The 11,550-nt window shown below is 41.8% G+C and overlaps 1 protein-coding gene across 1 annotated transcript; it reads right to left on the reverse strand.

Moving 5' to 3' along the window:
- Nucleotides 1-3,639: 3,639 nt before the first annotated feature.
- On the reverse strand, nucleotides 3,640-6,693 carry LOC136481710 (pterocarpan synthase 1-like). Its single transcript, XM_066479027.1, has 3 exons — nucleotides 6,318-6,693; nucleotides 5,992-6,163; nucleotides 3,640-3,884 (listed from the first exon to the last, which is right to left on the reverse strand). The coding sequence occupies exons 1-3, from the start codon at nucleotides 6,647-6,649 to the stop codon at nucleotides 3,822-3,824; spliced, it is 567 nt and encodes a 188-aa protein (XP_066335124.1). The 5' UTR covers nucleotides 6,650-6,693; the 3' UTR covers nucleotides 3,640-3,821.
- Between the last annotated feature and the right edge of the window lie 4,857 nt (nucleotides 6,694-11,550).

Consider the following 11,550-nt stretch of genomic DNA (forward strand, 5'->3'; position numbering starts at 1 on the left):
AAACAACTCATCTTAATAAATCAAATGCAGTGATATGTATGCTCAAACATGTTTCTAAACCCTATGATAAATTTTATTTTAATGAAAAATTATTATGTCCTATATTTTATGAGCACAAATATACATAATTGAATCATTCTAACTTTATTTCAGAAAAAGCAAATTTTCGAGTATTACAGTCCTCGGATATGAACATTCCTATGACCTACGCTCCCCTTGATTAGTGAGAGGTGTCCTTTCTTCTTCTTCCTGCCTGGTTTTGGTGTTAGTTTTCGGCTTGGGCCGTTGAGGCAAGGTACAAGCGGGAGTCATCCTTGCCGCCTAGAGAGTGAGAGTGTGGTGAGATGTGTGTGATGGGATGGGTGAACGTGTGGATGAGATGGGCTAAAACTTGATGAACTATTATAAAATATGGATGAACTTGCATAGGAAACCTACAACCATATATAGGCCTTTTTGCTCTACCCTTGCATTCCACTTACCACAAAGCATACGCAAGCATAGGGTGGGAGCCAGTGGCCAGTACAAATCGTATTGAAAGATATTTGGCAGGTTTTGGATGTCATCTACGATGATGACAACAGAGATTAGAAGGATTAGATGGTCTCGTGCCTACGCTCAAGTTTGGTTGAGGAGATGAAGATGAAGTCTACGCCCGCTGTTGTTCTATGCCTACTCTGATGATTGCTCATGAAGGAGGTGCCTTCACCTATCGACGCTCCATGTCGACTCTGATGATGGTCTGTGAAGGAGGAGGCCTTCACCCACTGACGCGCCACGTCTACTCTGATGAAGCCCTATGTGCGTTTCCGCTAGTATAACGATGTATTTAGGTGCGTAACCAAGTGTTCTAATACCTTGTAAACTTGTACTTCCTATGTATGAACTGTGGTATCAACTGTTATTTGATAATGTGATGGTTCGATCTCTGGACTATCACATTATAATTCGTATCTGTGGATTTTCCCTTCGTGGAAAATCGGGATTGTTTCACTAGTCCACCTAGGCGTGACTGAAGCTTCATCGTCACATGGTTAGTTGACTTTGCTTGTATTTTCTATAGTTCTTTATATCCTAAATGCTTGTACATTGTGCTTTCACTATCACTATGTCTAGTGAACCATTTTGAGAGATATTACTTTACTATATATGTTATCGACTTCGCCCCACCTTAAAGTTTTTTTTTCGTCCTCCCCCACTGTTGACAATGGCCAGGGACAGGGAGGTTAGGGACTGAATGAAGCTGAACAAGAAACAAATAGGGGACTCGCAGGAGGAACTACTACAGGGATGACAGGCAAGGCAGGGTGGTACAACAATGGCGCTAGAGGTAGATTCTTTTGGGAAGGAGTGGGAAATAAGAAGTATCATATGGTCAAATGGGAGGCCATGGCCACACCTAAGGAATTTGGAGGTTTGGGGTTTATTGATACTAGAGCCATGAACACAGTCCCCCTAGCAAAATGGATATACAAGTTGGATAGAGGTGAGGAGAGTATGGCATTAGAGGTGCTGAGAAGAAAATATCTGTAGGGTCGAAGTTTCTGTCAGATCAGAGATAAAAGAGGTTCTCAATTTTGGCAAGGTCTGCTTGGAATCAAAGACTGGTATGAGAGAGGAGCAAGTTGGAAAGTTGGAAATGGAGTAAGATTTGATTTTGGCATGATGTCTGGCTGCATACTTGTCCTCTTAAGACTAGCTTTCCTAGGTTGTTCAGAATATGCAGACAACAAGAGGCGTCAGTGGCAGAGATGCATGGAGAGGGTTGTCAGTTAGATTTGAGAAGAAGACTTGGATCTGAAGAGGTGATAGAATGGACAACTCTCATGAACAATCTTGAATCAGTAGATATTTCTGAGGTTGATGATGTCTTGCTATGGGCTGTATAGGCTCATGACTAGTGGAGGTGAGATAGATCTGAGGATGAAACAGCTGTGGGGAGAGAGGTTGCCCCTAAAGATAACCATTTTTCTTTGGATGCTTTGGCATGATAGGGTCTTGACAGGGGAGCAAAGGAAGGTAAGGAAAGGCAAAGGATCTGAAAAATGCAAATATTGTAATGGTTTAGAAACCTGTAATCACCTTTTCTTTAACTGTAACCAAGGTAATAAATAGCGGTGGTAGTTGCGGCCGCAATAGCGGTAGCGTCCCATTGCCGCTACCGCTACGAGGTAGTGCTCTGAACTTTGCAGCCTGGAACTTTGCGGCCGCAATTCTGAATAGTAAGCAATATTGCGGGCCGCAATTGCATGTAGCAGGCCGCAGTAGTGTAGAAGAAAATAATATGTTTCTTTGCAAACTCTTAATGTGATAATTTAATGCGTGGAACACCATGTTTGTTTTATTAATTTAAATATGTGAGACATCAGTTCTTTGAGTGCAATTAAATGTCTATTTATACTCATTATTTATGATATATGTATTTAAAATTATGTGAGATTATCAAGTACCACTATTGGAACTTATCATCCACAATATCGCCCGCTATCCGCAATCCGCTACCTCGAAGCCAATCCACTACCAACCCGCTATACGCTATTTATTACCTTGACTGTAACACTGCACAGGTAATCTGGGTTTGGGTAAGAGTGAGCTTGAGATGGTTTGAAGGACCAATTTCAGTCACTAACTATCAAGAGGTGATGGGTATTGGAGAGGTGGTGAGAGATAACAATTTTGCATTCATCATTCTAGCTGCTGTTGTCGGGTTCCTGATACCGTGGATGAAGACGCAGAAGGAGAAGGACAAGCCATTGATGGAGGATTTGATTTTGAAGCTGCAGGTGGGACTAAAAGCCTGGTGATTTGAAGATGGCGACAGAGCACCCTGAAGATCAATTGTTAAATTTGCTTTTGTGTCTAGAACTGTCTGTCTTTGCTTTTTTCTAGTTTGCTCTTTTGCTGTTATCAGCTCCCTTAGTTCTCGAGAGGTTTGAGAGGTGCTTTTGTTTGTTTCTCTGAAAACGCTTTCGATGTAAGCTGGTACTCCCAGCAGTTACTATCTTGCTTTCAATATAAGCAGGACTAACAGCCTTTGGTCTAAAAAAACTACAATGGCCGGTAGAAATACGACGAAAGAGAGAACCCAAGGAAGAGGAGGCCTCCGATGCTGGCGACCGTGCCCTGAGATATCTTGGAGGCCTGCATGCTGCCGCCCACCACCAGCACCGGGGTCCCAGAAGAGGATGACTCGCGGCTAGGATCTGCGGGCGAGCTGCGCCCCGTAGAGGCCATGTGCGGGCGCTGCCGCCGACCCATGGGCGAGCTGACTGCCCTGGAGACAGCCCCGCCCCGCGCCGGCACGCGGATGCAGCCGCCGCCGATGCATCATGCGCCCTCACCCGCAACAGATGCGGGATGCAGCTTCTGTATGGCTGACGAGGAGCCTAACGATAAGGATAAGGGGCAGTGTGGTCATTCGCCTTTGCTTTTCAGATTTGGAATTTTTTTAATTCGTTTAATCCATGTCCATCTGACAGACGTCTAAAGCAGGGGCAAACAGTTCATTCATATCAAAATAGCAAGGGTGAAAACACAAAGTTAAAAAAACAGGGAGCAAAATCACAATTTGAGTACTGGACAGGGGCAAGAACATAATTTTCACATTATTTTTTGGCTTAACAGTACTGCTTTATTAATGATAAGATGGAACAAAATGAGTGGAAATACATATTAAAATTACTGATAGAACAAAATGCAAGGTACAACACTGGACCCGCAGAATAGAGTCAATGACCCAGATTCTTTATTTTGGGAAACAAACAACAAAAGGATTGTAGATCAACCGTGGTGGTCATCTCATCAAGCATGCATGAAGTTGTCTAATTCTTCACAATAGGCTCACTCGTCTTTGTGTTACAATTACAACCAGTGTTAACACAAACCTGCATAAAGTGTGCAGAACATTCAGCAATCTAAAAAGTGTTTTCTTCTAGAGCTTTATTTTCCCAGATACAATACTAAAAAGTATATCACAACATAATAACTGCATAATGCCTTTAAGTCATAATACCAGGAATTAGGAAAATAAATAATTGGATGAAACTATAATAAAGCTTCACCTAAAGTACATATTAGCTATTACCAAGAGCAAGTCATAATGGTATAAACACAAGTTAATACTAAAATGGAATTTATGTGCCATTCCCTTTAATAATTCAACAATGCTATAAGAGGGGAGTTGCATCCATGGTTTTCTTTTTAAAAGATAATACAAATAATCTTGAGGTAGGATATATAGAACCCCCCCCCCCCCCCCCCCCCCACACACACACATAATTATTTTTTTGTATCTGCGCATTGACTTTGCGTTTGGTGCTCACATCCTTCATAACGTAATGCCTCCCACCAAAACCAAAGCAACTATACCTAGTGATTTAGATAACTATTTAAGCTCAACCCTCCACACAACCCACTTGACACAGATGCATGCGAAGAATATTGTCATGATTCAAATTATCAAAACACAATATCTCCTAACCCGTAAGTCCATTTTCTAAATAGTACGGAGATTATTATTGGAAACAATGTGCTAAACAAAGTGATATCCATGAAGGCTATGTTTCGATGCACTTTTTCTTTTAAAAAGTGTATAAAGAACCTGCAGTTGCACTTCATGTAACACAGTTGCAATTTACAATAATAACCACTTGCAACATGGATTACTGCTCAATTACTACTTAGTTGTAATGCAAAATACTTTGGTAGTAATCAAATTGTAATGTGTAGTTGTTTCAGTCTATGTGTTACTTGTGTATAGCATAGTATTTTGTGTTTCAACTACACTCTAAACCAAATTATAATTGAGTAGTAATCCAAGTGGCAACTTAAACCTTGTGCTCGTGCAATTTTTTAATGTGTTGGTTATGTATACCATTGTATTTTTGTGGTACAACTATACACCAAATCATGTTGTAATGGAGTAGTAATCCATGTGGCAAAAATGTGTTATTGTGTGTACCATATATAGTATTTACTATAAAATAAATCAGTTTGTGTAATTGAGTAGTAATCCATGTTGCGACTACACTTTGTGTGCAATTTGTAGTTGTTTATGTATACCATAGTATTTTTAACTACACACTAAACCAAGTTGCAATTGAGTGGTAATCCGTGTTGCCGCTACATTTTCTGTACGATGTATAGTTGTTTATATGTTGCTTCCGTATATATACCATAATATTTACAACTATACACTAAACCAACTTGTAGTAGGGTAGCAATGCATGTTGCAATTAATAAGTTACATGACGTGAAACTTCAAGATTTTGAAATCTTTTTTTAATTTTTTATGAATAAAAAAATCTATTTTGGGAACTCTGAACTTATGGTTTAGGAGATATTGCATTTAAAAAATTAAATAATAAAAAGATTCCATGCATGCATGCATGTGAACATATATATCAGGTGGATTTGTGGATGGTAAGATTTAAATAAGTAATTGAAACACTAGTATGTTCGGCTCGTATTAAATCGGCTTCTGCTGATTTGAACGGCTGGTTTGTTGTGGGAGAGAGACACTGCTCCACGGCTGATTTGTACGGATTAAAGGCGGCTGAATAGCACAAGCGAACAGAGTTTATTAGCATTGTTTTGTCGTGAAGAATATTGTTAGCATTGTTTTGGTTAGCACGCGAAACAGAAAATAAAAACAGGCGAGGAGACCTGCCGTGGTGACGAGACAATAAATAAAATTAAGAAAAAAATATGCCTAGGCGAGGAGGAATGTGCTCAGCGGCAGTTCTCACTGTATGTACAATTTATATATAAACTGCCAAATAGCGAAAAAGGATAATTGTGGCTCTAGGCACTGAGGAGTATATAACAATAAATACAACAAAACCCAAAAAATGTCAAAAGTAGCAATAGTTAATATACCAATGGACCATTGTTGGATATAGAAATATAAGAACTCGTATTAAGAAAAAATATTATGGAGAGTAGACTTAATATGAACAAATAATCATGACGAGAAGATGGTATGCTACTTACCACATGAACAAGTATTTTATAAAGCCTCTTGCCGTTGATGGATGCGCTCGGATCAACAGTGTACTTGACAATACCACGTGCCATACTAAGTGCTCCGGTCCCACCGACAATACTCCATTCATTAGAAAACGGAATAGTCCCTATCACAGCAAGTGTCGACCCGTTGTACCTACTGCATTATGGTTTCAAAACAAGTACCACGTAAGGAACATAGCTTTGTCACATTCCGGCCTTTGCTTGTGAAGAAACATCATGCATGCCGAAACTACGCACAGGTACATATATATAGTATATATGTGTTTTTGCTTGTGATAGACGATTCTTACCTCTCGTCTTTGAACACTAAGTTCATGGCCGTGAACCAGCTGTACTCAGCTTGAGGACTTGCCAACATATGGAAGCCCCGAGCACGCCCGACGACTTTTGCACTTGGATCTGCTGGTGGCCCGTCGAGTACAGGCCAATCAGTAACAGCAGTCGTACCGAAGCTATCACTAGATCCTTGTACCACTACTGCTTGGTTTGTGCCTGCTCCACTCGACACCTGATGGATGTATAGGGGGATATTCATCTCATCTTCAACTAGCGCGCAAATAAGGAGAGGAGCTATTGCGAAAAAGGCCGCGCAAAGGAGAGGAGCTCTTGTGAACAAGGCCATGGCTACCTACTAGTAGTTTGCACAGCTAAGAAAGCAAACCAGCGGTGTGTGTTCCAGAATGAAGGGATGCCCAGTACTTATATACACGGCCGGGAGCAGCATACTATGAGATGATATCAGCTACACCACTATAGAATACAAATTTAGTTATATTAAAAAAAATTGGTTGTAAATATAAGCTGTATTGAGTGAGTGAACCAATTTATTCTTTTGTAACAGTGTGTTTCCCCAAAGCAAGCCGAGAAAATAGGAGTTCGTTCAAACAGCCTGGAGTTCACCCTTTTCTGATGTAACCAATGGTCAGATTGCAAAGGCCATTAAATTGCAGCTGCTTGGTAATGTGATGTCTTCACCCTAACACTGAAGTGGAGAACATTAGGATTTCAGTAGCGTGCAGAAACGAATTTTTTTTGCGACAATACAGAAACGAATATTGTGATGTCAAATGTTCAAACTGCAGCCAATAATATGAGCTAGACACTGACACGCGCGCGGAGAGAGAGGGAGAGAGCGAGGGCGGCAAGTGAGTGCACATGTAGCAAGCAATTGAATAATACAAAGAAACTCAAACGATTCTTATTGTCCCCATACCAATACTATATTTCTCATGGACATCAATGATAATTTAGTTTACATGATACAATTAAACTGTTGTCACGGATTTAGACCATCAGTTTCATTACTCATCAATATAGTATAAGACACAATAATGGTTATGTCCTGGTTTTGAACACCGTAAAAAACTGGTTGCCCATTGATGACATGTCTGACGTTGGTGGCATCTAGTTGTTTGATTTTCAAAATAATAACAGATGAAGCATTTAATTAAGAAGGCAGCAATAAGTTGATCTGCAGAGGTATGTTTCTGGTCTCTACGTTACAAGTATCTGGTTTGTGGACTCGTTCATTTGAAATATGGATCTGGATTACTTGCCCCATGTTTTGTGGTTGTTTGGCTATGAAAGTGTTGAATGAACCAAAGAGGTGCGATAGAAAAAAGAGTTTTGTTTAATGAAATTTTGAGGAAACACCAGCCTAGTGGACATATGTGATGAAATCAGCTGCACCACTGTAGAGTACACATTTCACTACCAGAAACGTCAAATTTGCAGAGTGTTTTTAGGTTTGCCGAGTGTATTCCCTCGGGCACTCGGCGAACAAGTTCTTTGCCGAGTGCTGCACTAAAAACACTCGGCAAAAAAAAAACATTCGGCAAAGAGGAGGTTTGTCGAGTGTCAAAAAAAAACACTCGACAAAGAGGAGGTTTGCCGAGTGTTTTCTTTTTTGCACTCGGCAAAGAAATAAAAATCTTTTTTCTAGGAAAGAAGGAGAAGAAAAAAATGAAAAAAAAACTTTGCCGAGTGCCCAGATCTAGGACACTCGGCAAAGAAAAAAACCTACCTAATTAACCGGATCCGCCCGCGTCCCTCTCTCCTCCTCCCTCCCCAGATCCGCCCGCCCCCTCTCTGTAACACCCTAAATTTTACAACAATTGAAACTAGAGCAAAATTGATTTACTAAGCATTTTTGTGAGCATTTAAGTTTTGGAAGAATAATAAAGTTTATCAAATTAAAATTTAATATAGGTTAACAACAATTGAATGTGCATTCATGCTGCTGCGTATAAATTTTTGGAATGGTTTGGTTTGAACTCAAATTTGAACTTGATTTGAATTTTGTCTTCAAAATTGCTTTGGAATGAAATTGGAAAAAAAGAGAGGCAAATTCTTTCTCCTTCCTCTTCCGGCCCGTAGGCCTGCTGCTGCCACGGCCCACCTCTTCCCCGCGCCGGCCTGCGCCCCTCTCTCCCCGTAGTGCTTCGCTTGGCCCGCTCCAGCGCCGGCCCACGCTCTTCTCTGCTTGGGCCGAAGCCAGGTTTCACCGGCCCAGTCGCGCGCCCAGCCGCTCTCGCTGACCGCGCGTTTTCCTCCTGCCCGCTGACCATCCGGGCCCGCTAGTCAGACCTGCCTCTTTCCTCTTGCTCGTGTCCCAGTCGAACACTGTGCCGTCGCCGTTGAGTCCGACGCTGCCACGATCCGTGGTGCCGTGGCGCCCAAGGGATCCGGGCTCCATAAATAGCGCCCGCACCCCTCCTCTATCTCCTATCCCATCTGGCGGCCGTTTTTCTTCGCCAAGCAGTCGCAGCCGAGCTTTGTTCCAGCGCCGCCGTCGACCTCCGCTGCCACCAAGCGTCGAGCCGTCGTCGCCGTTTCCCGCCCGTGTTTTCCGGTTCGGGTGAGATCCCTTTCCCTTCTCTCTCGCCCGGGGCTTTTGTTTCGTCAAATCGTGCGCTATGGAGCGAGAACCGCGAGCGCCGTTTGGCCGGTCATGGCGCCGCCGTCGGAAGTCTGCCGCCGGCACTGTTCCGACGTTTGTTTTTTTCCTTTTTCGCCAGATCTAATCCAGGCCGTTCGGATCAAATCCAACGGCCCAAAACCGGAGATACCCTTTCGCTGCTAATTTTGCAAATACGTCCTTATAATTACTTCGGTGATAACCCACGGTCCTTTGGTCCTTTGCGCGTTTCACAGTCTATGTTTATTTCTTTCGAAAGCGTATTTTCGTTCGGTTGGACTGAAATACGTTTTCAATTATTTACAGATTTGCCATTCAACTTGTTTTAGCCTGTAAAATCTTCGTTTTAACTCCGATTTGATCCGTTCAAGTTGCGTTAGGTTCATAATTAAGTAATCTACATGTTTATGCTACTGTAAAGTAGGTTTCTAACTTTTTAAAATTCGAGCTTAGATTTAATCTATTATTTTCCTATAGGAAATCTTATTTAAATCATAACTTTTCGTTTTAGATCCGATTTTCGTGATCTTCGTGTCTGTGTGTTCGTAGTGAGACGTAGATTCAGTTTTCCTAAACTTTTCATCTTGACTCTTTGCTGTTGGTGTACTGATCTAATCTAGTAGCCTTGTTTGCTTTGCATGATTGCTCTTCGATGATTGTATGTTGCTATGGTTATCGAGTAAAGACGGTGAGCATTTCTTAGGGAGGTCAAGGGTATGACTTTGACGAGCAGGACCAGCAGGAGTACTTTGCATCAAGGCAAGTATAGCATGGGATCATCCTTGTTTCCTATTCACTTTAATTCATTAAATTCATGTTGCATGTGTCATCTTGTTAGGAATTTCCTAGAATTGGACTATTGCCTTGTCACCTATGGGTTATGCATTTGGGTAGCTTTGCTAGTGCTCAATTAAACCATGATCTTGTAGCTTGACTAATGGTATATGCAATAAACATAAAATATGACTTTTTAGCAACATGGAAACAGGGGGCTGGAGTGTTTAGCTACTTTCTAAGTGCTTCAGATTCCTCTTCCCTAAGGACTTATCTATAAGTGATCATCCGGGACTTACAGTATAGCTATGAGGGCTACATGGCTCTGGCTTTAGCTCGGTATGAGGACCTTTTCTAGCTTGTTAGTGATTACCTTTATTGGCGTAAGAATCGCTTGACGAATCAGGTATAGGACAGCCTCTACTCTTATGTGTATAGCCGTGAAGGAATTGTGCCATTTGACAGGGGGGTTCCTATAACTGTTTGCCGAGTGAATCTAATGGCCCTAACTTGTTAGACGAACCTTTGAAAGGCTTCATAGTGACCCCTGCCTGCTCACCTTGGAAGTGTTTTGGGAGTTATAAACCCAGGGCATATGGGTATCACGACTCACAGTGAAAGTGTACAACCTCTGCAGAGTGTAAAACTAGGTATATCAGCCAGTGCTCACTGGTCACGAGCGGCCTTGGAACCCTTATGGAATAGATGATCACTAAGTAATATCTGTTTATGCTATTCATTAATCATGTTTACATTTGATCATGTGTTTGGCAATGGGAATTGAAACAACTTGATGCTACTCTTAAGCTAAAATTGTGACAACTAAAGGTTGAACGCTGTTAAACCTGTGTCTAGTCTTTCGAAGCCTCATGAACCCCGTGTTACACTTGTTGAGTACGACATGTACTTACGCTTGTTTATTTTCATTATTTGGATAAAAATCACGGATGGGTAACAGATGACTTTGGGAATGATGATTTCCCTGAGGACTACTAGACTTGTGGTCAACCAGTCGACGTCCCTATGAAATGGAGCTTCCGCGAGAGATCTTTTTACTATTCCCTGCTATATTTATGTGATAACTCTGTCTTATTCGTGATGTAATAAACATTTGTGATGATACTATTCATAATTTGTCGGCTTATGTGTGTGACTGATCTCTGGGCGCACATAAGATTTTGCACTCCATTTTATCCTTAAAATTGGGTGTGACAGATTGGTATCAGAGCTACGTTGACTGTAGGACGCAAGCCTAGTTAGCAATGGTCGTTTTAGCTTTTTTTGCTTTACTCATTTCATGCTTTCTATCTCACCCTTGTTATTTGCTAAAGTTTTATGCTTCTTATGTCTTATTCTATTATGAAAATGATTGCTTCTAACCTAATCTAACTAAGTCTAATTCTGTAGATGCCTTGTGCCCACAAGACTGCCCGCATCAGCACTGGAGGGTACTACCCGCCTCAAGGTTTGTCCATGGAGCCTGAGGAGGAAGAACCCCAGGAACAGGAATTCGCACCGCCAACACCAGTATCTACGCCTGAGCCAGCCTAGGAGGAACCCTAAGAAGTCGAGGTCGTCCACTTGTCCGATGATGACGAGGAAGACGTTGCTGAAGAAGATGAGCCAATCCCGTCCCCTAGGGTGGACAATAAAGGCGTGGTATAAGCCGGGATGTGAATCCTCTGTTTCACATCACCGACTCATGAGCATGCTTCAGACCTACTACAGCGACTGGGATGCAGCTGTGGAATACGTTTGTGAAGAACATACACGCCCTCTTGAAGATACCTATTGGAAGACCAGGGTGTGCATCACCATCAAGGATGAACCGA

This window comes from Miscanthus floridulus, chromosome 9 (genome assembly GCF_019320115.1).
Source record: "Miscanthus floridulus cultivar M001 chromosome 9, ASM1932011v1, whole genome shotgun sequence".
In the NCBI taxonomy this organism is placed as follows: Eukaryota; Viridiplantae; Streptophyta; class Magnoliopsida; order Poales; family Poaceae; genus Miscanthus; species Miscanthus floridulus.

Bases quoted from the DNA above. Each gene is read 5' to 3' on its own strand.
- LOC136481710 (XM_066479027.1), bottom strand. From the start codon at position 6,649: ATGGCCTTGTTCACAAGAGCTCCTCTCCTTTGCGCGGCCTTTTTCGCA. The intron at 6,164-6,317 runs GTAAGAATCGTC...ACCATAATGCAG, and splicing joins TTAGTGTTCAAAGACGAGAG to TAGGTACAACGGGTCGACAC. The intron at 3,885-5,991 runs GTAAGTAGCATA...CACTTTATGCAG, and splicing joins ATAAAATACTTGTTCATGTG to GTTTGTGTTAACACTGGTTG.